This window comes from Microtus oregoni, unplaced genomic scaffold (assembly GCF_018167655.1).
Source record: "Microtus oregoni isolate MIOR12 unplaced genomic scaffold, Mior012 000012F_ref0000307, whole genome shotgun sequence".
Taxonomy (NCBI): Eukaryota; Metazoa; Chordata; class Mammalia; order Rodentia; family Cricetidae; genus Microtus; species Microtus oregoni.
The window spans coordinates 46,440,630-46,465,430 of record NW_024543071.1 but is presented as its reverse complement, the minus strand read 5'-3'; the positions used below and the strand labels follow the sequence as shown (position 1 = coordinate 46,465,430).

General features: G+C 41.5%; 2 protein-coding genes across 2 annotated transcripts in view; both read left to right on the top strand.

Annotated features, from left to right (window-relative positions):
* The window catches only part of Patl1 (PAT1 homolog 1, processing body mRNA decay factor), a 32,360-nt gene extending 16,134 nt beyond the window's left edge, over nucleotides 1-16,226 (top strand). The window contains exons 10-19 of the mRNA XM_041662031.1: nucleotides 195-375; nucleotides 2,545-2,668; nucleotides 3,090-3,187; nucleotides 3,820-3,879; nucleotides 6,213-6,361; nucleotides 7,605-7,764; nucleotides 9,437-9,592; nucleotides 14,012-14,103; nucleotides 14,198-14,347; nucleotides 14,640-16,226. Coding sequence (XP_041517965.1) covers nucleotides 195-375; nucleotides 2,545-2,668; nucleotides 3,090-3,187; nucleotides 3,820-3,879; nucleotides 6,213-6,361; nucleotides 7,605-7,764; nucleotides 9,437-9,592; nucleotides 14,012-14,103; nucleotides 14,198-14,347; nucleotides 14,640-14,661 — 1,192 coding nt within the window. The 3' untranslated portion in view covers nucleotides 14,662-16,226. The remainder of the gene's footprint in view (nucleotides 1-194; nucleotides 376-2,544; nucleotides 2,669-3,089; nucleotides 3,188-3,819; nucleotides 3,880-6,212; nucleotides 6,362-7,604; nucleotides 7,765-9,436; nucleotides 9,593-14,011; nucleotides 14,104-14,197; nucleotides 14,348-14,639) is intronic.
* Nucleotides 16,227-23,420: 7,194 nt separating this feature from the next.
* Nucleotides 23,421-23,751, top strand: LOC121454651 (60S ribosomal protein L38-like). The gene has a single exon (XM_041662072.1). It carries the CDS (start codon nucleotides 23,490-23,492, stop codon nucleotides 23,700-23,702), a length of 213 nt encoding a protein of 70 aa, XP_041518006.1. The 5' UTR covers nucleotides 23,421-23,489; the 3' UTR covers nucleotides 23,703-23,751.
* The last annotated feature ends 1,050 nt before the right edge of the window (nucleotides 23,752-24,801 follow it).

Genomic DNA, 24,801 nt, shown 5'->3' with positions numbered 1-24,801 from the left:
GGTGGTGCACCCCTTTAAACCCAGCACTCGGGAGGCAGAGGCAGGTGAATCCCCATGAGTTTGTGGCCAGCTTGGTCTTCTACAAGAGCTAGTTCCAGGACAGCTAGGACTGTCACACAGGGAAACCCTATCTCGAAAAAAAAAAAAAGAGAGAGAAAGAAAAGCATGGCTAATATGCTGACTTGGCCTTTTAGTCAGCATCGGAATCTCAATGGTGCGGGAGACAGAGGAAGTCACCGGACCAGTCATCAAGATCATCTCCGGAAGGATCCCTATGCTAATCTCATGTTGCAGCGGGAGAAGGACTGGGTCTCTAAAATCCAGATGATGCAGCTGCAGAGCACTGATCCCTACCTGGATGATTTCTATTACCAGGTAAATAGCCAGTGCTTGCTTTGAGAACAATTTATTTGTCCACTTATGCTAGTAATAGAATTTTCTATTGAGATATTGTTCAGGGATACAAATTGACTAAGTAGATTCTGTCCATTTTTTAATACTTGATATTGTCAAGCTTTATGTGCTCAGATTGATATTTTCATTTTGGCATTAATAATCTAAGAATATTGGTGGTGTGGGGCTAGGGATGTAGCTCAGTGGGAGAGCACTTGCTTAGCATGTATAAGTTTCAGGCTTCAATCTGTAGTACCCCCATACACACCAAAAAATAAAGAGAAGAATATTAGCAATCTAACTTTAAAGACATCTTCATCTTTTTTTGTTTGTTTTTATTGAGCTATTTATTTTTCTCCCCTCCCTCATCTGCCCTCCCCTTCTATCTTCTGTGATCCCCACGCTCCCAATTTACTCAGGAGATCTTGTTAAAGACAACTTCATTAATTCACGTTTTTAAAATACTCTTTAAAAGCATTTATTTTGTGGGCATTGAGGCACAGCTGTCGAGGCCCACATGTGGGGAATTAGCTTTTTCCTTTCATAAGGTAGATCCCAGAGATTGAGTGTTAAGTCTCAAACCCCAAGACAAATGGCTGAGGTGTCTATTTAATATATCAAGGTGGACCTGGCCACCAGGTTCTCCCAGAATCCTTTCCTCCACAGGTATGACCAATATACTCCACCCTTAACCCCTCCCAACACCTCCCCCCAGAACACTCTAGCTCAGAGCCTGGGCTGCCCTTCCCCTTGAGGTGTTCCCCTATATAATCCAGCCATTTTGGTTGCCTGTTTTGTATCCTTGTCCTCTTGGCTGCTGTATCTTGGTCCTTCTCTCTCCCTTGTCTCCTCCTTTGCCCTTCCCTTCTCACGTGGCTCAGGGTCATGCCCCCTCTGGACTTTTCCAGGTGTCCCTGTCTTTGCCTACAGTCTCCCTTTTATCTACAATAAACCTCCTCCTCCACCATATCTAGGAGTAGTGGCTGAGGTGCCTATTAAGCAGTCATCATGATTGGTGACAAGTGCCTTTGCCCACTGGAACATTTTACTAAACCAGTCAATGTTTTTGAAGGCTAAGGGATCCCTTAGCTTTCAAATCCTTAATCCCTTAGTGTCAGGTTTGTGGTGCTGGGCATTGAACGTGCTATAAACATACTCTGTCGCTTGTGTTCCCGTAATCAGTAGATTGGTTTCGTTGTTTTGTTTTGGATTTTGAGTGTGTTTTGATACAGGATTTCTCAGACTGGCCTCAAATTCTCAGATATCCACCTGCCTCTGCCTCCTAGTTGCTGGGATTAAAGGTGTACACGGCCACCACCTGACCATAGATTAGTTTTTAATAAAGCAAGGATGGATTTACTTGCCTTTAATACCAGAGGAGGCAGAGACAGGAAGATCTCTGAGTTCTAGACTAACCTGGTCTACATAGTGAGTTCTAGGACAGCGAGGGCACACTGGGGGAAAAAAATCAAAAAAATAAGATAGCCTGGTGGTGGTGGCACATGTTTTTAATCCCAACACTTGGGAGGTAGAGGCAGGCAGATCTCTGAGTTCGAGGCCAGCTTGGTCTACAGAGCTAATTCGAGGATAGTGAGAGCAGTTACACCGAGAAATTCTATCTCAAAAAAGCAAAAATAAATAGATGTGTAGTAAGCTTTCTTGTTGGACTTTCTTGGACTGTCAGCCCTCAAATAATGACACGGAGACTTATTAATAATTATGAAAGCTTGGCCTTTAGCTTAGGCTTCTTCCCAGCTTGCTCTTATAGCTCAATTTAACCTGTTTCTATTAATCCACATTCTTTCGTGTGGCTCTCTCCCATTCTGTGTGTCCGGCTTGCTGGCATCTCCTAGTGCGTAGATTCATCTCCTCTTCCTCTCTTTGTTCCCAGGAGTCTTGCTTAACCTCTTCCTGCCTAGCTATTAGCCGTTGAGCTCTTTATTAAACAATCAGAAGATGCCTTGGCAAAGACATATCTACACAGTGTACAAAAAGATTATTCCCACAACATAAACAAAATAAAGTTAAAAGAAAACCTAGGCATCAGTGTATTTCTGGAGTCCTAGCTTTATGACTACCATTGGTGTAATTAGTATGAATAACAGTGGGGATCTGTGTTTGTTTTGCAATGAAAGCCATCTTGTCTTGTAGAATTACTTTGAAAAACTGGAGAAATTGTCAGCTGCTGAAGAAATACAAGGTGATGGTCCTAAGAAGGAGCGTACCAAGCTCATCACCCCCCAGGTGGCCAAACTGGAGCATGCTTATAAGCCTGGTAAGGTCCCAGTCTATTGTTAAGAGAAACTTGTGGAGAGCATGGGTAACCCGACAGACGAACTCATAGATCCTTTGCTCGTTGAGATTCTGTAATTTTTAAAAACTTACTATGATCTTTTTTAGTATTCCTAAAATAGATAGAGGAAATATTCTTTTGATAATTATTTTAATGAAAGGTAGAGAATAGATTATGCAAAGGACTTGCATTAGGTGGCTGTGGTGATTCTCATCTGTAATCTCAGTATTGAGGAGGCAGAAGCATAGGATCATGATTGAAGCAAAAGAGAAAAGGAAAGGGGTTGCTTCACTAAATACATTCTTGTGGTAAATTATTAAACCATGGGTGAAGAACCAAGAAAAGATTTGAATGCTGTCTGCTTTATGCCAAGTCTTTACTGGAGTCTTCTTTGTCCTTGCAGTGCAGTTCGAGGGCTCTTTGGGTAAGCTTACTGTCTCTAGTGTGAATAATCCTCGGAAGATGATCGATGCTGTTGTGACGTCTCGGAGTGAGGATGATGTAAGTGCCAGTTAATGGGTGTTCATTTTGGAGTCATTGGAATGAGACGAGGCATGGTGGAATTGTAACCTAGGTTGACCTGGTCTGTCCTGACTTTTTGCTTTTTCACATACCCTGAAATATGGTGCCTTCTTAAAAAAAAAAAAAAAGTGGAGTGTGTATGTGACACATGCCACGGTGTACTTGTGGAAATCAAGAGGACAACTTTCCAAGATTCTCCTTGCCACAGGGACTCAGGGATCACATTCAGATGGTCAGTGCAGCAGGCACTGTTAATCAGTTGAGCTCTCCTGCTGGCTCTAAAGCCTTTACTTACAAGTCGGCCACAGGGCCTGCAATAGCAGGGGTCTTTGGATCTGATACCTCTGGCTGCAAATAGTGCCTGTTTAGTTCAGTTTGCTGCGTAAAACATTATTTCTGTGTTTTTAGATTTATTAATTTAGCTTAATTTGTGAGCTGGTTTAGTCAATGACCTTTGTTTCATAATTTTGTCATTTTAGATTGTTAACTTTTAAGGAGTCTGTATTCTCAAGTATTTTCACTAATAAACCTAAAGGTGCATTCTTGATTAAATGTTCTTAATAGAGGTAAAGAATTTGTACTGAATAACTTTAATTTTTTTTTTTTTTAAGGAAACAAAAGAAAAACAAGTTCGGGACAAGAGAAGGAAAACCCTTGTCATAATTGAGAAAGTAAGAATAGAATCTATTTCTATATTTAGTTTCAATTTAAAGAACTATCAAATATATGTGTGTTCAAGAGTAAAAAAGTGAGCAGTAAATCAGTGTTCTTTGATTTTTTTTAATTTTTTGGAATTACATTTGTCAGATGACAACTTGAGGGGGTGGCATCTTGCCTTCCACCATATAGGCTTTAAGGCTTTAACTCAGATTGTCAGGCTTGGGGGGAGGGACCTTTATCTGCTGAGTCATCTCACTGGCACATGTTCTTTTCTATTACCTAAGAATTAATTTGTGTTGAGTGCTTGTTGTTTACCAGAGTGTTCTGGCAGTGATTGTTCTATACCTTGCCCCTGGAGGCCTGGGAAGAATACTGCGCTGAGGTTTTATTCGCAGTTACTCAGCTAATAGATGATTATCTTTGAGCAGGTCATATGTTTATCTCATGTGTCAGTGTTGTATCTGCTACAACCCTTGTGTGGGAGTCAGATGATAATTTGCAGGAGACAGCATGCAGCTCCTTCCAACACATGGCCTGCAGGATTGAGCTCGGGCCATCAGACTTTACCACACTGAGCCATCTCATCAACCCAGGTCATCTTGAGCCTAATAAAAATAAGAGTAAAAGTTTTGTTGTTCCATGAGCTAATTGAGTTTTACAGCACTTATTAGGCATTCCTGTGGACTAAGGGAAACATAATGATACATATAGACAGTCTGTAAAGCACGCTTACCACAGCATACATACTGCATACATACTGCATACATACCGCACTACGCTACCTAGAGCACAGTGGTTTAGAACATAGCGCAAACCAGCCCTTTTGAGTCTATAACAAGAAGCTGAGTTACTTAACCTTTTATTCTGTCGTCAGTTTCTTCATGGGGATGATTGTAATAGTTTTGTTTGGGGGTTAAGTGTGCAAATGAATTACCTGCAGAGTGCTAGATCACTAGTTGACACCTGTAAAGTTAAATTTAAAATATTGCCTGGTCAGGGTAGAGATGGCTCGGTGGTTAAGAGCACTGGCTGTTCTTCCAAAGGACTTTGGGTTTAGTTCTTGGACCCACATGGTAACTCACAACTGTCTGTAACTCCAGTTCTAGGGGTCTGGCATCCTCACACAGACATGCATGCAGGCAGACCCCCAATGTACATAAAAATAATTTTGATCCCAGCACTTGGGAGGCAGAGGCAGATGGATCTCCGTGAGTTTGAGGTCCACTTGGTCTACAAAGCTAATTCTAGCACAACCAAGACTATACAGAGAAATCCTGTCTCAAGAAACCAAAGAAGAAAAGAAAAAGCCGGGCGATGGTGGCGCACGCCTTTAATCCCAGCACTCGGGAGGCAGAGGCAGGCGGATCTCTGTGAGTTTGAGACCAGCCTGGTCTACAGAGCTAGTTCCAGGACAGGCTCCAAAGCCACAGAGAAACCCTGTCTCGAAAAACCAAAAAAAGAAAAGAAAAGAAAAGAAAAATGGCCTGATTAGTAAATATTTATCAGGAATCCAGTGTGGTAGATTTGAATCCGAGTCAGTTTCTAAATGTGAGGACTAAAGAGTCAGTTCCAGAAAAGCTCCACGGTGAGACCCTATCTGTCACACAGATTATCACGGCTGGAGAAGATGATAAAATGTTTGCTGTATAAATTTGAGGAACAGAGTTTGCATCCTCGGTATCCACATAAATGCCAGGGAGATATGGCAATCCTCCCAGTATACGGGGGGCAGAGACAGAATCTTTGGAGCAACCTAGCTAGTTAGTTCAGCCTAATTGGCAACCTCTGGGTTCAGGTAGAAATGCTCCATCATACAGAAAGTACTAAAAGATGGAGGGAAACCCTTGACACTCAAGCTCTGGCTTTTCTTTTTCTTTTTTTTTTTTTTAATTGAGAAAAGGAAAAAAACAAGTTTCCGCCTCCTCCCAGCCTCCCATTTCCCTCCCCCTCCTCCCACCCTTCTCCCCCTCCCCCTACTCCTCTCCCCCTCCCTCTCCAGTCCAAAGAGCAGTCAGGGTTCCCTGCCCTGTGGAAAGTCCAAGGTCCTCCCCCCTCCGTCCATAAGGCTCTGGCTTTTCTAAAAACTCATTTTAGTCAGGCGGTGGTGGTGCACGCCTTTAATCCCAGGCAGAGGCAGGCGGATCTCTGAATTCAAGACCAGCCTGGTCTACAAGAGCTAGTTCCAGGACAGGCTCTAAAGCTACAGAGAAACCCTGTCTTGAAAAAAAAAAAATTGTATTATACTCTTGTATTTTTACTTGTTAGGCCTAAACTATGAAGACGCTTATCTAATACTCTGTGGTGTTGACCCAGCATGTTATAGCCTGTTCTGTCTCTCCCCTAGACCTATAGTTTACTCCTTGATGTGGAAGATTATGAAAGGCGCTATCTCCTAAGTTTAGAAGAAGAGCGGCCTGCCCTGGTGGATGAAAGAAAGCACAAAATCTGTAGCATGTATGACAACCTGAGGGGCAAATTGCCTGGACAAGAGAGGTATGCACGGTGCACTTTAAGGAAAGGGGAGACCTCTTCCATTGCCACTAAACTCCACCTACTTGGGATTGTGGTGTGCCCTGTCCCATCATTTCTATAAGCATTGCATCTATCTTTCCTGGGTTTTGTTTTTGTTTTGAGACAGAGGCACACTGCATGGCCCTGACTGACCTTGAATTCACAGAGATCCAGTTGTTTTCCAAATGTCCTTATTAAAGGTGTGGGCCACCATACTATACTAGTATCTTTCTTTTTGTCCTCACTTGGGTGCTACTTCATGTAAAACATTCCATAATCCTTTTGAGTTCTTTCTTGGATTCATTTTTTCAACAATATACAGTGTCTACTAGGATTGTACTAGTGCTGCAGATAAGAGGGATCGTTACTGGATTTTGGTTTTGAGGTGAGAAGTTATATCTGGAGTACAATTACTAGTGTGTTCAACTTTGTGATCTATATGTATTTGCTTTCCTGCTAAACTGGCACTTAACAATATTTGTACTTTCTTGGGATTTCCATCTGTAGACATACTCTAGTGTATATGTGGAAGCCAGTCGATCTTCCAGTGAAGAATTTTGACTTTCTTTGTCATCTTTCTCCTGCTCATTGTCTGAAGCAAACCTAGTTGTGATAATGTCCTATAAATCCCAAATATTTAATGTAAGAGGACCACATCTGCTGACAGCTCCTTTCCCGTCACTCAGGTTCTCCTGAGTCAGAACTTCACAAACAAAATAGACTTCTCTTCGGGCTGTTGGTTTGATAAATGTGGTTTATCCATAGATAGGCATGTTATGTACCCATTAAATGCACTTCACTGAAGCATATTTATTGATGGAGAAAAGTGGTTCCCTTAAGAGGTTAACTGAAGTTGGAGATTGCTGTAGATCAGTGGTAGAGCACTTGCCTAGCATGCAGGAGGCTCTGCACCCAATTCCTCATATCAGGGATGGAAGGTGAAAAAAGTCAAATTATAAAACCATGCAAATTTTATGTGCCTTCCTAACACTTACAAGTTAACATTTAATTTTTACTTATATCAAATTTGATCACATTTTATATATAATATGGGGAATATATTTGTAAAACGTAATTTTACTTTTTATTATTTAGTTAGAATTGGAGAGTAATCTTCAATATTGGTAATATAGATGATTATGAAAATAGGGTTGCTTTTTTTTTTTTTTTTAATGTGGGTTTTCTATATTGCCCTTACTGACATTAGGTGGCATTTTTCTTGCAGGCCAAGCGATGACCACTTCGTACAGATCATGTGTATCCGAAAAGGAAAGAGAATGGTTGCCCGCATTCTCCCTTTCCTCTCCACAGAGCAAGCAGCTGACATTCTCATGGCAACTGCCAGGAACCTCCCTTTCCTTATCAAGAAGGACGCACAAGATGAGGTACCCACCACGTAGGGCAACTTTTCTTAGGCGTGTCAAGTTGAAAACTTTGGCTTTTAGTTGCTTTTGTGTATGTAAAATATCTCTCCCTGCTCTGTTGTCAGTAGCTTTCTGTTAGCCTGGAGATTTAGTTGAATGGTAACCCACAGGTAAATTTTTGATTAAAAGATCCCTGTTTATTCTTGTAATAATTTTTCAAAGATTATCAAAATTTCTCGTACTTTTTCAAGTTCAAGACAAGCAATTGCTAAAAGAATAGTATTATTGAGCATGGGACTCAAAACAACGAGATACTTCTAAGGAAACATTGTAGTTAACTACAGATTGAGTAGTAACTACTGAATTATCTGTGCAGAAGATATGCCTATATAATGTAAAACACAAAAGAGCTGGAAATTGCTGCTGTAGCTTTTGAGATTTTAGTATTTACAGAAAGAAATGAAAAGTTTAAATCTCATTAGAAAAATGTACCAGAATGAAAAAAAATTATGTTATAAAATTGATTAAATGTTTTAAATTTTATTTAGGAATAGTTTGCCCACAGGTGTTTACATGCATTTTGTGCATAACTGGTATCCATGGAGGTCAGAGTAGGTAGTTTGTGAATCACCATTTGGATGCTAGGAATTTAATCTGGGTCTTCTGTAAAAGCAACAAGTGCTCTCTAAACAGCTGAGCCTGTCTCTCTAGCCCCCAAAACCAGTACATTTTTAAGAGACTCCAAGAATGAAAAATGGAATGGAGGAACATTTTCAAGATTTGAGATTTATGTTAGAGAATAAAACATAAATGCAAAAAGAAGAGAATGCAGCAGTGGGCAGTGTGTCCATCATGATCTCACAGAAATTCGTCAGTGGAAGCAAGTTTGGGAAAATCTTACACATTTACCATATGCTCACTTAATACATCTCTATACCAGGTACCATTTTATGTCGCAGAAATGAAACTAGGAATTCAAAAATACCTTCATGAAGCTTACTTGCTAGTAAAGAACACTTAGTTAACTATATAGAAAAGTTGCATATGGTAGCTCATGCCTAACTTTTCCACATTAGGGAGGCTAAAACAGAGGGGTTGCCATAAATTTGAGACTAACCTAAAAATATGTATGTGTAGAGTTATAGTTTATGCTCTCTCTTCCCCCGTCTCTGTTTGTATATATGTATGCTTACATATGTGCACATGCATGTGCTGAGTTTTTAACCTATTCAATTAAAAAATAATCTACCGTGTCCCCAAAATCCATTTTCTTGCAGTAATTGCTGGTTCCAGATGTGAGGCTTGGGATTACAGTTAATCCTGGTCTTACATCAAAGGCAAGTAACTAATACGTTACTAGGGGTACACATAGCAATCTGAGCGACTCCTATTTGCCAGAAGTGGTATACTTAACATCAGAAAGAAAAATTACAGCAATAGACTGAATTAGATTTCATTTAATGACTTCATAATACCAAAAATATATCAATCATTTGTAGTGAGTGCTAGACCAATAACTCATCTCAAAAACTAAAAAGGAAGAGTCAAGTATTTATCCTACCTTTCCACAATAGCCAAATATCCTGACAAACAGTAGTATCGTAATGATTTTGTATATGGTGGTGAGTATCCTACTGGGAGGTAAGTGAAGGGACAGTTGGCAGAAGGTAATACTCTTGTTTATGTTTTGTAGGTGCTGCCATGCTTACTGAGTCCCTTCTCTCTTCTCCTCTATCATCTTCCTTCAGTGACTGTCACCAGCCTTCTGCAACAGCTAATGAACCTACCTCAAAGTGCAACTGCACCAGCACCCTCCAATCCTCACCTCACTGCTGTGCTACAGAACAAGGTGGTCTTGTCCTTCAGTGTCCTCAGCTTATGTGGCATTTACTTAGGAGAATTATGATTACTATAGCTTTCTTTCACTCAGGAATTACTTTACACTAACAAAGGCTAGAAAACAAACAGTGGTTTGGAGAAAATAGGTCTTTATGAAATTTGTGGCATCAAGCATCTGGTCTTTTTTACAATTACTCTGGTCCTCTTTAACAGTATATTTCCATCCTCATGATGCTTCAGGACAGTTCTGAAAGTTAAAACTGTCTTGGCATGAGGAACAAAGCTGGGTATGGATGATTAACTGTTTGTCCTCTTTGTTAGGACTTTGCCCAGGAATTCTTATAAACAAGTTTCTGTCCTGCTTGGTCCTACAGCCGTTCAGTCCCAACAAAACACACAGAGGCTTATATTAGTTATAAACTGGTTGACCTATTAGCTCAGGCTTATTATTAACTAGCTCTTAAAACTTAAATTAACCCATAATTCTATCTATGTTTAGTCATGTGGCTTGGTACCTTTTATCAGTAAGGCATTCTCATCTTGCTTCCCTTGCATCTAGCTAGTGTCTGCATCTCTGCCTTTCCTCTTCCCAGAATTCTCTTAGTCTTATTGTCCCACCTATACTACTGGCCAATCAGCATTTTATTAAACCAATATGAGTGACAAATCTTTACAGTGTACAAGAGCATTATCCCACAGCACTTCCTCTTTTTTCTTTTCCAAGCAAGAGTTCTGAATGTAATCTCCTTTGTTTTAACTTTTTTCCTGGCCATTATCAATAACAACTTGTAATCAACATTCCAAACAAAGACAAACATCCATAATCCACTTTTGGCGTAGTTTTCTAGACCACTTCCTGCTGATTGAGGGTGCTGATAATCTTATGGGGACCTAAAGAAAATTTAGGATTATAGTCAAGTCCTGACTGAAGTATTTATTATATGAGCCTGGATCATCTCAGCCAACAGTCTTATATTTTTGGTTGTGAGCCCAATCTTTAATGGCTGAGCCATCTCTCCAGCCCCAGCCAGCAGTCTTTAGGTTGTTCTGGATTTAGAATTCAGGAAAGTGCAGCAGAGGTGTTCTGATTATAATTTCCTGTGGACACAAAAGCAAAACCTCTACTCCAAAGTAACATATCTTTTCAAAATACACAGCTTACATTATCCAGCAGCATCTCTAGTCAAGTCTTTTAGCAGCTGTTGCTCCTTCCTCAGCAGTCAAACAATTCAAAGACAACATAATAACAGAGTATCCAGACCCTCTCTGTATTTTCCATCTTTACGTAGCTTTTTTTTTTTTAAACTATTTCTTTCATTTTTATTTTTAAGTCTGGTTGCCTGCCTATACTTCCTGCCTGGCTACTAGCCAATCCACGTTTTCTTAAACCAGTATGAGTGACAAATCTTTACAGTGTATAAATCCTGCAGCAAATTCTAACGAGCTTCTGCTGAGAAGCAGTGGCCAGGATATAGCCACATGGCATTCCTAGCTGCAGGAAAACTACACACAGGTTTTAGTTATGTCATGTTAAAGACCCAAAGATTAAGGCAAAACTTGGTGCACTTGTGCTTAATCCCAGCATTCAGGCCAGTGGGTCTCTGAGTTTGATTCCAGCCTAGTTTACATATTGAGGACATAAACCCTACCTTTAAAAAAAGTCTTTTTTAGTTCAAAACCTTTTAGAGGAAACCTAATGAGGAAAGAGGATCTTGAGTTTCTAAACAGGCAGTGTCAGGCCTTGCTTGCCCTTTTCTAGCCTTATGACCCTGGATATTTGTTGGGATGTGCAAGTGTTGATGCAGGTTTTACAGTCGTCCTAGTTTTTAGATGATATCTGGTATGTAGTAGGCACTTGTTTAGGGCCACACTAAGCAACCCAGAGGTGAAGTCCCAGGACCTCTTTCTTCTTTGACCTGCCATCAATAACAGGCCATCTGAGATAGGAGAGGATACCTGTGTCCCTTGGGATATTGGTGGGTTCTCAAGTGATCAGTCATGACCTTCCCATTACTTAGTTGCTGTTTTAATTTTGATAAGAACAGTAACAAACCAGAAAGTCATACAGATCATGAGCCTGGTGAAAATTTGCCTGCAAATAACATTAAGAGAAGCTTTGTGGAAAAGAAAGATTACCCTCTAATATAAACCCAGGAAAATAGAATGAAATCCCAAAATATGTATCCGTTTATGATCCATTATAGATATGACTTACACATTTAACCTAGTGTTATTGGTATTTTCATTTGGTGCCCCTTAAGTGTTCATGTTGTGATAGGCATGCTAGCACATACCTTTTTTCCCAGCAATCTTGAGGTACAGAGGCAGGCAGATCTCTTAAGTTCAAGGACAGCCAGACTACACAAACCCTGTCTCAAAAAAAAAAGAAAAACAGAAAAAAAATCATGTTGCTGATTTTTTTAGATGCCTATTAACACTCTTTGTAAGTTTTTATACTTCAGATAAGAATATACTCTGTGTATACACACACGTGTTGTAATAGGAGCAGCAGGACTGCGTCCCCAGCACCCCGGCCACCTGCTAGCTTATGGCCCAAAATAATTACACAGACACTGTATTCTTTTAAACACTGCTTGGCCCATTAACTCTAGCCCTTACAGGCTAATTCTGATATCCCGATCAACCCATCTCTAATAAACTGTGTAGCACCGGTCTTACCGGGAAAGATTCAGCATGTCTGACCTGGCGGCTTGCTTCATCGCGTGCGTCTGCCCGGGAGAGGGGAGCATGGCCTCTGAGCTCACTTCCTCTTCCTCCCAGCATTCTGTTCTGTTTACTCCTCCCACCTATGTTTTAACCTATGAGGGCCAGCCAAGCAGTTTCTTTATTTTTTAACCAATGACCTTCCTCCATCACACACGTGCACTTTTGGTGGTGTGCATGTAGAGGCCATATGGCCAGAGGTTGACATCAGGCATCTTTCCTTGATTATTCTCTGCCTTTGCTTTTTGAGAGAAGTTCTCAGACTCAACTTGAAGTTCATAGTTTGGCTTAGGCTGGCTGGCCACTGTACATGAAGGTCTTCAGGCTCCTCTCCTGAGCTGGGGTCAGGTGCACACCACCATGTGCAGATTTTTCTCATTTCTTGGGACCTAAGCTCAGGTATTTTACCAACTGAGCTATCTTCCTAGCCCCAGGAGTGTATATATATATTTTCTCAGTTTCCTTTGAGCTTTAATTATTTTGTTTACCCTATGTATATTTCTCTTTATTTTTGTTAATTTGTTTTGTTTTGCTTTTTGAGGCATTGTCATGTATCCCAGGCTGGTCCCCATCCCCCAGTGTAGCAAAGTGTAGCAAAGGATGATAACATTGATCTTTTGATCCTCCTGAATGTTGGGATTGTAGGTATGCATCATCACAAGTTTATGCTGGGTCAGACCTTGTGCATGCTAGCAAAGAATGCTACCAACTGAGCTACATCTCCAGAGCACCTTGTAGTTCTTTCTCTTTTTTCTTTTTTCTTTCTTTTTTTTTTTTTTCTACCTCTGGATAGGGTTTCTCTGTATAGCTATCCTGGAACTCACTTTATAGACTAGGTTGGCCTCAAACTCACAGAGATCCACCTGCCTCTGCCTCCCAATTGCTGGATTAAAGGTGTGCATTACCACACCCAGCTCCAGTTCTTAATACCTTTTTTTCTTTACAAAATAACTTTACTTACTTAATTTTTTTCTTCTAATTTTCTATGAACTTTGACTTTTCTTCTTAATCTGTTTTATTCTTAAAAATAAAAGAAATGAAAAAAAAAAAGAGCCGGGCGGTGGTGGTGCACGCCTTTAATCCCAGCACTCTGGAGGCAGAGGCAGACGGATCTCTGGGAATTTGAGGCCAGCCTGGTCTACAAGAGCTAGTTCCAGGACAGGAACCAAAAGCTACAGAGAAACCCTGTTTCAAAAAAATCAAAAAAAATAAAAAAATAAAAGAAATGCCAAATGATGATTATTCGTGACTGGGAAGAAAATCTTTTCAAAACAGAATAGGAAAGAGAGAGAGCTTTCTGTACTTGATGTCTACTATGCCAGAAACAATCCAGAGGAAAGACAAACTCTAATACCAGGCTTGCCTGATCCCCTACCCCTGGCTGCACAAAAGCCTTCGTGAACAGCCCTTCCCATCAGTGCCAGGGTCCCATTAACTGAAGTGTAAGAGGCTTAGATGGACTGTTTTGGTTTTTGCTGTTGTTGCTTTTAGATATGTTTTATGCACATGAGTGTTTTATGTGCATGAATGTTTTGTGTGCATGTACACCTTACAGATACCAGTGGATGTTTGTGAGCCATCCCGTAGTTTCTGGGAACAGAACCCTGATCCTCTACAAGAACAGCAAGTGCTCTTAACCACTAAGCCATCTCTCCAGCCTCTTAGATGCATTGTTAAGTCTGATTCCACTTGGCTTCTCTTACAGTTTGGCTTGTCACTGCTCCTAATCCTCCTAAGCCGCGGGGAAGACCTACAGAGTTCGGACCCTGCTATAGAGTCAACACAAAATAACCAGTGGTCAGTACTTGTATTTTAAATTCTTCTAAATAATCTTTGCTTTCCTTTCTCTTCCCTTTGTGCTTCTCATAACGTTTTGGGTTTTCTCTATCAGGACAGAGGTGATGTTCATGGCAACCAGAGAACTTCTACAGATACCCCAAGCAGCCTTGGCCAAGCCAATTTCTATACCCACAAATCTAGTGTCCCTTTTTTCTCGCTATGTTGACCGGCAGAAACTGAACTTGCTGGAGACAAAACTACAGTAAGTTCCAAATACATTTCACTACCTTGGTGTTTTAGACATCATACCGTGAGAGGATGAAGCTGAATGGGAGCGAAAGGTTGAGACATCCATTTAAATGTTTGTGTGTTTGCTAAAACAAATCACTGTATTGTGTGCAACAGTCCCTCAGAAAATGACAGAATGCTGAGAGAACAGAAATATCTAGGGTCTTTTATTATGAGGATTCTTACAGAGATACAGCTTTAATGCAAAAGATTCATCTTATTTTAACTTACTTATACAAAAGTTGTCTTTCTCTTCATACCCTTAGGCTGGTTCAGGGGATACGATAAAAGCTCTCCGGTGTGCCCTGTACCTCCTTTTGGCTGACACCTGCACTGCTGCCATCACCAATGGAGTGTTTTTAATGAGGGAGGGGAGGTAGCTTATGACCCAAAGGAAAGTCTTGTGGGGTCAACCTATTTTCAGAGGTTAGCTCTGAATGCCAGGTATTTCCCCGCTGCTCTGATACTTCCGCTGGTTTCTTTGACCTCTGTGTTACACTTTGCATGTCCTACTTTTACTCAATTCTTCTCAATTTTGCATTTTCTTTGCCCTAGAGACACAAACATAATATCCCTTTATCCCATCACCACTATTACAATTCAAAGTAGGTTGTAGTCTGCCAAAGGTTCTCTCCACTCTTTGAAGTCTTTTTTTTCATCTTCCCTTATTAATATGACTATAGAAGAGCCAAAACCAAGTAGAAGTCAAGATGTAGGTAAATATACATAGCCCTACACACACATTCATATGGTCTCCAGAGGGTCCTTAAAGAGTGAGTTTTAGCTTGAAAAATATTTAGTTGACATATACCTCTAAAAATAAACCAGCTGATATATTTTTAGTCTGTTTCTGTTCCATCTTGTAATTTGGTGGATTCTACTTTTTTAATATATAAATACAGGGTACACGGCACATTACATTAAATCAAACTGTTAATTGGCTGTTGCCCAGCTCTAGGCTGAGAAGTCTTTTCTTTCTCTGTTCCTGACCACCATAATGGAAAGAGCACACACACAGCTGAGCCTTTCCTGTGATGACTACAGCGTGCTTGAGCCTGCCCCTCAAGTGCATTCACGAGTACCCAAGACGAGCCTCACATAGAGCCTGCTTTTGCAGTGTAGCTTTGCGCGCCTGCATTGTCTTCCTGATGTGACTTCTGTAAGCCATGCTTCTGCTTCTCTTCCCCATTTCATTTAGTGTCTTGGGTAGAAGCCTCCAAATGTAGCCATGGCTGCTAAGCTTGGGCTGCTCCTCCCTTCAGTCTCCTCTACCCTGCAACAGAACTGCTGTGCTGTCCTGGCTGCTTAGTCTTGCCTGAGCCCCATCTACTGGCAGCTGGGGCCTGGGTTTGAATCTTAGGGACACTTTCCTTCACCTTTCTTACCTTCAACAGTCAGCCAGGATAAGGGACTTAGCTCCCTAGTAGTTGCAATTCTAAAAAACTAAATTGAATTTATTTTATATTCCCATCCTGATCCTACTTTCTGCTCTTCTCACCTTTTTGAATGTAGTCGAGACAGGCTATGATATTTAAAGAGAATAAACGTTTTTGCACATACCTAGATACGGTAAAGCCCTCCGTTACAACCAGCTGTCCTCCTCATCTTCATTTCTTTTCATTCTGTGGCCTCAGGCTCCGCCAGCTGCTCCCCAATGACGGTCCCTAACTCCCCTCTACCGTCTGCTGACTGTCTCCATTGAGCCTTTCCTACCCTCCCTTCACACCTGATCAAGTAAACACTTGATTATTTTCTTCTTTATTGTGCTTTTTGTTCAGTTCTAATTAATAAAAATAAAAGTTTCTAAATTTACATTTTTATAGGGTATTGTAAATAAAAACAAATTGTATACTTGAAAATGTGTACTTGTATTTTATACCTTTTTTGTTTCTGAATTTGTTTCTAATGGGTTTTCTATCATACTTTTGTTCACTAGCAAAAATCTTAATGTTGAAGAAATGACACTTCACCCTTAAGAAATTCACATATTTCTAGACAGATGCCCATCTCTCTTTACTTTTAAATGGCTTAGGTAGTCCTGTAAGCATTTAGCTGCCCTCGTGGTTTGTATTTCTCTTAGCTCTAGCCCTGTAGTTTTGTTTAATCTTTAAAACAAAAAGACCATCTTGCTAGGCACATAGCTGTAATCCTAGCTTGTAGAATGTAAAGCAGAAGGATCATTCATCAAACGAGTAAAGAAAATCAAAGGAGGACAAGGAGATGGTTCAGTGGTTAAAGGAAGGAACTTGCTGTTTTTCCAGAGGACCCAAGTTCCATTCTCATCATCCACATTGGCAGTTCACAGCCATCCATAACTTCAATTCCACAGGATCTGCCCTCTTCTGATTTCTGTGGACACAAAGGCATGGTGTCAAGGTACATAGACAAAGCACCCATATGCACTTTTGTTTTAAAGGAAGGACAGTGGGAAGGGAAGTCGGATCCAAGAGCAGAGTGTTACTGCTGCTAGGAGTAGAATGTAATTGGGAGAGATGTATTTTCTTGTGTTTGTTCTTTAGACAGGGTTTCTCTGTGTATCCCTGGCTGTCCTGAACTCCCTCTGTGACAAGACTGGCCTTAAACTCTAAGCAATCTGTCTGCCTCTGCCTCCTGAGTGCTGGGATTAAGGATATGTGCCACCACTTCTGGGAGATTTTTTTTCAGTTTCATTTTATATCCAAACCACAGCTTCCCCTTCTTCCTCTCCTCTTAACCCCTCCCCCCATCTCTTCTGCCCCTCTTCCCCTGCCCCCATCCATTCCTCCACCATTTCTGTTCAGAAAAGAACAGGCCTCTTATGGATATTGACAAAACATGATATATCGAGTTGTAAGACTAAGCACCTTGCCTTGTATTAAGGCTGGGCAAGGCACCCAGTATGAGGAGTAGAGTCCCAAAAGCCAGCCAAAGAGTCAGAGACAACTCCCACTGTTAGGAGGCCCACAAGAGGACCAAGCTACACAACTTGTCACATATATGCAGAGGGCCTAGGTCAGTTTCATGCAGGCTCTCTGGTTGTTGGTTTGGTCTCTGTGAACGCCTGTGAGCTCAGGTTAGTTGATTCTGTGGGGTTTTTTTGTGATGTCTTGATCCTTCTGGCTTCTATAACCCTAACCCGCCTGTCTTCAGCAGGATTCCCCAAGTTTAGTCCAATGTTTGGCTGTGGGTCTCTGCATCTGTATCCACCAGTTGCTGAATGAAGTAAGAGATGTGTTCTTCTTAAATCCTGTTGTTAGGTGGCTGCCCTTGGGGAAGATCCACAAGGCTAGATTCAAAGTGTCCATCGAGACACTATGCAGTAGTATGCAATACTTCACAACTTAGAGACCTGAAAACTGAGTCTCTAGGAGAAGCCAGAACTCACCTGAGGCCTTGGGTTGACTAATGGTAAAAACCCAGAGAATGTTCTAGTTACTTTAAATGTATTTTTTAAGCATAGGAATAATGAATGTAGTCAATAGTTATATATTAGATGATAATTTGTGATGTAACAACTGGCATCAAACTATTGAGTTTTGTCTGCAAATGTATGTGCAACTATATTTGGGCTGGTTCTTGGAGAAGTCAGAAAAGGGTGCTAGATACCCTAAAAGTAGTTACAGATGATTGGGAGCCACCATGTTGGATGCTGAGAACTGAACCCAAGTCCTCTGAAAGAGCAAGTTCTGTTAGCCTCTGAGACATCTCTTCAGCCCCAGAAAAAAAATGCTACAGGGGAAAATACAGTAAAAGAATAGAGCATACCAGCTGAACAATCAAAGACCTGTTTTGTTTTGTTTTTGTTCTATTGTTTTGGATTTTTTTGTTTGTTTGTTTTTCAAGACAAGGTTTTTTTTTTGGAGCTTGTCCTGGAACTAGCTCTTGTAGACCAGGTTGGTTTCGAACTCACAAAGATCCGTCTTCCTCTGCCTCCCGAGTGCTGGGATTAAAGGCGTGCACCACCACCCAACTTAAAGACACATTTTAATAAGTCCAAGCTGGAGGTTCCTAGTAAGCTCCCTTATTTATCCTAAAATTGCATTTTTTCCAAAACTATAGCTATTGAATCACTGAAGTCTCCTCCTTGAAACATTAGGAAGATAAGACCTAGCTTATGAATTTTTATTTTGAGAGGACAGTGAGGTCTACTGTGTGTAAAGGCCAAAATGGTCTTATGCTTTCCCTCTTCTAGCTGTGCTTGAGTAGCTTGGTTGGCATTGTGATCTCCGAGAAGTGAGTATGTTGGATTTCTGCAAGCAAGGCTTTAGTCTGACAACTCGGCATCTTAAAATGATCCAATGGCGTTATTTTGACTTCCTTTCCTCTTGCATTAGAGATACAGTTATGAATAGCTTGCAGGTCTCATGACAGCCTCTGCCTTTTTAGTTTGCAAATGTTGCACGGAAGGCTGTTCAGAGGGGCTTGCTTATTATTCGACGTGACTCTCCAAGCTCCCAACTTAGCTGAACTCACTCTCCATAGTGATACTAACCAAAATTGGACTTGAGCTCTCCAAACTATATAGAAGAAAACTAAGTGATGAGCAATGTGTGTTGTTTGGGGTTTTTTGTTTGTTTTTTTGCCAATTGTGAACTTAACCATCCTTAAGATTACTTAGATTGTATCAGTTCGAAGAAATGCTGGTGATACTGCTAACCTAGCATACACAAATCCCTGGGTTTGATCTCTAGTACTGCATGAAATTGGGTACTTCCAGCACTGCTAAGATGGGGCAAGATCAGGAGTTCAGTGTCATCCTCAGCAGCAGAATGAATTCATGGGCAGTCTGGGATACATTACAGTAGAGGAAGAAATCTGATACTTGATTTAAAAAAAAAAAAGGTTACAGGTTATTAAATGAAAATCCCAATGCCATGAGATGTTGGTGAGGGAGTTCCTTGATGCCCCAGAACAATCGATTGTCACCAGAACTAGGTAGTAAGACCGTACTTCTGAAGGTGCTTTGGTCTCAGGACATAAATCAAGCTGGAAGTTTTCTGCGTGTTAGCTGGATCTCATAGTGCTGGAAGATGCTATGCAAGCACTGAGAACTGTCGTCAGTAATGGATCGTAGCTACAACAGTACAGGGCAGCTAGGCGGGCTGCTGAGAACTGTCATCAGTTGTGGACCCTAGCTACAACAGTACACAGCAGCTAGCCAAGCTGATCCCACTGGTACAATAGTGGCAAGTGTGTTATGGGGGTAACCAAGCACTTTCTGCATGGCGCTGATGCTGGCACCACAGGAGAATAGTTTCATCTGATACCCAGTCAAAAGCCCATGACCAAGGAGGTCATAAACCCAAGACAGGAAACAGCTGCTGTGTTGTCTTGCTAATAGTTATGATGTATCCATCAAGTTGCCTTCTAAATAGCTATGTGCATATGCCTGTAAATGAGTGCTGCTGTCAGTGTTGGTCAGAGAAACATCTTTCTAGCAAGTCAAAGTACTGAGAGTAAATGACTGTTAAATGTTCAAAAATAGGGAGTCTATATCACTCTCTAGAAATCTCAGGGCACTAGTGGAAGGGGTGGGAAGAATGTAAAAAGACAGAGGCGGTAGGGGAAACAAGGTAGCATACTGGCTTCCAGGTAGGATATGACTATCGCAATCTTGAACTCACAGCATCTGTGATCATCTGTGCAAGGTTAGACAGATCAACGTCCTGTTATGGAAGGGGGAAGGGCCCATGGGGTCCCACCCCCCCTGAGGTTTTATGTGCAGTTAATGGTTGATGGGGGATGGATGGAGAGACTTTTATTTCAGTGGTGTAGTTACTGGTGAAGTGTCCATGCCTCTGTAAACAAACCCCATGTACATTCCTATAAGGAACCCTAATGAGACAGTCACACAAGCACACACGTGAGAGCAAAAGGGGAACGGGTTGGGAAGAGGAGGGCGTTAGTGAGAAGGGGAAGGAGGCAGAGAGTAATGGAGGGGTGAGTGTGATCCAAAGAGATAATGCACTTGTATAAAATAGGTAGGGTTCTGTGCCCTACTGTGTAAAAATTTAACTGTTTCAGTTGATAAGTTTCAGTCTTCAAATATCTCACCATTTCTCATGAAGAATAAACAAGGATAAACCATGTTTTATAGCTATTTTATAATCTAGAAAGAATACACCTTTTGGGGGTCGTTTTTGAGATAGGGTTTCTCTTTATATTTTTGGAGCCTGTCCTGGAACTTGCTTTGTGGAGCGGGCTGGCCTCAAACTCACAGAGACCCACCTGCTTCTGCCTCCCCAAGTGCTGGGATTAAAGGCGTGCACCACCATCACCCAACTACACTTTTTTTTTTTTTTTTTTTTTTTTTTTTGGTTTTTCGAGACAGGGTTTCTCTGTAGCTTTGGAGCCTGTCCTGGAACTAGCTCTTGTAGACCAGGCTGGTCTCGAACTCGCAGAGATCCGCCTGCCTCTGCCTCCCAAGTGCTGGGATTAAAGGCGTGCGCCACCACCGCCCGCCAACTACACTTTTAAAAAGAGATTTGTATACATATGTTTTGCCTGTGTGTGTGCCATGAGCCATATCTATGTCCCCAAACAAATCTTTTCTATTTTGATCCTCTAGCCTTTTGAAAGAGAATAGCCAACTATAATTGTACTGCCAAAACGACTTTCTAAACCAGCTGTTCTTAATTTATGGGTCAACCCCTTTGGGGTTGAATATCAGATATCCTGCATATCAGACATTTACATTATGATTCAGAGCAGTAGTATTAGAGTTACAAAGTAATATTCTGGTTGGGAGTCACAACATGAGGAACTGTGTTAAAGGGTCGCAGCATTAGGAAGGTTGAAAACCACTGAATTCTAGATCATCCAGCTGGTAAGGGCTGAAACTGGGATTTGAGTCCTAGCTGGAAGATACTTTCTGATCCTAGATCTGAGCTTTGTGTAGAAGCAGCTGGGAAGCTGCACAGCTTGAAGGCAACATCTGCAGCCTTCCTGATTGGGTTTTAATGACTTCACTTTCAGCAGGCAGATTAAGCAGTTGCCTCTTGGAAATGTCCAAAAAGGGAATTGGGTTTGCGGTAAAGATTTGAATCACAAGGATGGGTGTAGTGATGTGAATCTGGATCCTGGGAAGGAGACGCAAATGGCGTTCCTTACTTCCATTCTGTCAGTGTTGTGAAATGACAAGACTGTGATGAAACCGAGCTCAAAGGTGATATTCCAAGAACCCCTTCAAACAGACGTGAGAAGTGAAGTCTGTTTCCAGAGGCCTGCTTCTAAACACACTGTCACTCATTTTATCAGCCAGTTGGGAACAATTTGATAGTATCAGCCAAACCTTAATGTTCTGGTACAGCTCCGCTCCTAGTGGGATATTTGCAGTGGTGTGTTCTAGAAAGAAGCAGCTAGGGCGACGGCTTTGAGTAGGGCTTGTACATCACAGGATGGGGGCAGGGCTTTTTAAGTGGGTGTTTTTCAAGCAAACATGAATGAAAAGAGAACAGCTACACAAAAGAAGCCTTTGAGAACTTCAGGAAGTGGTGGTGCAAGCCTGTAATCCCTGTGCCTGGGATGCCGAAACAAGAGGATCCCTGTCTGAATTCAAGGCTAGCCTGGGCTGTTGTCAGAGATTTCTGTCCCGCCCAATCCGGCAGCTGTTCATTATCATAAACATTAATCATAAACTGGTTGACCTATTAGCTCAAGCTTCTTATTAACTCTTTTAACTCTTACATTGTACATTAACCCATAATTCTCGTCTGTGTCAGCCACGTGCCTTGGAACCTTTTATCAGTGAGGCATTCTCATCTTGCTTCCTCTGTGTCTGGGTGACAACTACAGACTGACCCTTTTCTCTTCCCAGAATTCTCCTGTTCTGGTTGCCCCGCCTATGCTTCCTGCCTGGCCACTGGCCAATCAGCGTTTTATTAAAGCAATATAAGTGACAGATCTTTACAGAGTAGAAGACCATTGTCCTGCAGCACTGGGATACAGAATAAGAGCCTGTATTAAAAAAAAAAAGTTGAAGAAATGGGGCTGGAGAGATGGCTCAGTGGTTAACAGCACTTGATGTAGAAGGATGGCTGGGTGGTTAAGAACACTGACTGGTCTTGAAGAGGCCCAGGGTTTAGTTCCTAGCACCCACATACTAGCTTACAACCATCTATAACTCCAGTTCCCAAGGATCCAGTGGCCTCTTCTGACCTCTGCAGGCACCAGGCACACAAGTGGTGCACATACATAAGTGCAGGTTAGGCAGTCATACACATAACATGAAATAAGTAAATCTAGAAGCAAGACAGGAAACCACTGATGGTCAATATCATTGGAGTAACGGGAGTGAACAGAATAGAGGGATCTAGTCTCACTGCATTAGAAAGACAGCACTTCTAAGAGCAAAATGAAAATTAAAAAAAACACCTGATATCCACCATTATTAATCACCATGGCACAGAAATAGAAATAGACCTAAGTGTTATTGCTATTGCTCTAACAGTAGCTGAAGTAGTTAACACCTAAGAAAAAGAGATGGATTTTGGTCCATTTTGTTGAAAGTCCAAGAGCATGGCTCCAGAATTTGCTCATCTTCGGCCGAGGGCCATGTGCTGCTCCATGAGTGATGGAAAGGCTAGGGGAAGTGAGTGTGCAGAACTGAGGAACAGAGCAACTGACCCACTGCACAAGCCCTCCTGATAACTAACCCACTTTTATGGCACTTTATTAATTCCTTCATGCGAGTGGAGACCCTATAACCTAATTACCTCTTAAAGGTCCCATAGCCTCTTAATCATCTCACATGGGCAACCGAACTTCAACATAAATTTTACTGGCAAGTCACACCCGCAACATAGCAGGTTCCCTAACGAAACCTCACACCGTTTTCCTTCTTCTGCAAGATGCATACTCTGCACCTTTAAAAGGCAAGGTGACTAGCTAGTCAGTTGTGAAGATGCTTCCGTATAATCTCAGTACTTGAAAGGTAGAGGCAAGAGGCCAGGAGTTCAAGGCCAGCCTAACTACATGAGACCCTCTCTCAAAACAAAACTAAACAAACAAACAAAAAACGTAAAATCATTGAGGAAATAACTTTTTTAAAATATTTACTTTGGGCTGTGAGTCTTTGGGATAGTCGGGGACGGGGGTTAAATCCGAGGTACGGTCTCCAGCGCCGAGCGCCCGTCGCCATGCCTCAGAAAATTGAGGAAATCAAGGACTTCCTGCTGACGGCCCGGTGGAAGGATGCCAAATCTGTCAAGATCAAGAAGAACAAGGATAATGTGAAGTTCAAGGTTCGCTGTAGCAGGTACCTTTACACCCTGGTCATCACAGACAAGGAGAAAGCCGAGAAACTGAAACAGTCCCTGCCCCCTGGCTTGGCAGTAAAGGAGCTGAAATGAAGCAGACCTCTGTGTTTGACTATTAAAAGCTCTAAAAAATCAAAAAAAATATTTACTTTGTGTGTGTGTGTGTGTGTGTGTATACATATGTGCGTGTGTGCATGTGTACACGTGTCTACATGAATGCTGGTACCCATGGCAGCCAGAAGAACTGGAGTTATAGGTGGTTGTGAGCTGACCAAGTGGGTGCTAAGAACTGAATGTGGGTCCTCCAGACCCACAACTGCAAATGCTTTTAACCACTGAGTTCCAAGAGAATAATTTTTATTTTATTTTTTTTAAATATTTATTTATTATGTATACAATATTCTGTCTGTGTGTATAACTGCAGGCCAGAAGAGGGCACCAGACCTCATTACAGATGGTTGTGAGCAACCATGTGGTTGCTGGGAATTGAACTGAGGACCTTTGGAAGAGCAGGCAATGCTCAACCTCTGAGCCATCTCTCCAGCCCCAGTAATTTTTATTTTTGAGAGTACAATTTAATCACAACATCTCTTGCTTCCATTTCCTCCCTCCAAGCCCTCCTCTATGCCCCTCCCCACTGTCCTTCAAATTCATGGCCTTTCCCTTTTTCACTAATTGTTATTGCATCCATATATGTATTTTTATACAAGTATATATAACCTGTTGAGTCCATAGAATGTTACTGGTATGTTTGCTTTCAGGGCTGACCATTTAGTACTAGACGATTGATGTACTCTTCCCTGAGGAGGACCACCTCTCCCACTGCCAGCTTTCCTCAATAGCCTATAGCTCTTTTTTTAAAAAATATTTTTATGGTTTATTTAACTTTATTTTGTGTGCATTGGTGTGAAAGTGTGCTGGGAATTGAGCTCTGGTCCCCTGGAAGAGCAGTCAGTGCTCTTAACCACTGAGCATCTCTCCAGCCCTAGCCTATAGTTCTTTGTGTAGGGTTGATTCCTCATAGATTTTTCCCCATCTAGTTTGGCATGTTCATTGGTGCCATTCTTGTTCAGCTCATGTTTGAGCATTCATGTGGGTGAGACTTTACAGGTATAGTGCCTGATGTTACTATAAGACACAATCTCACAGCAAACTCCCTAATCTTTTGGATTTTATACTCTTTCTGCCCCCT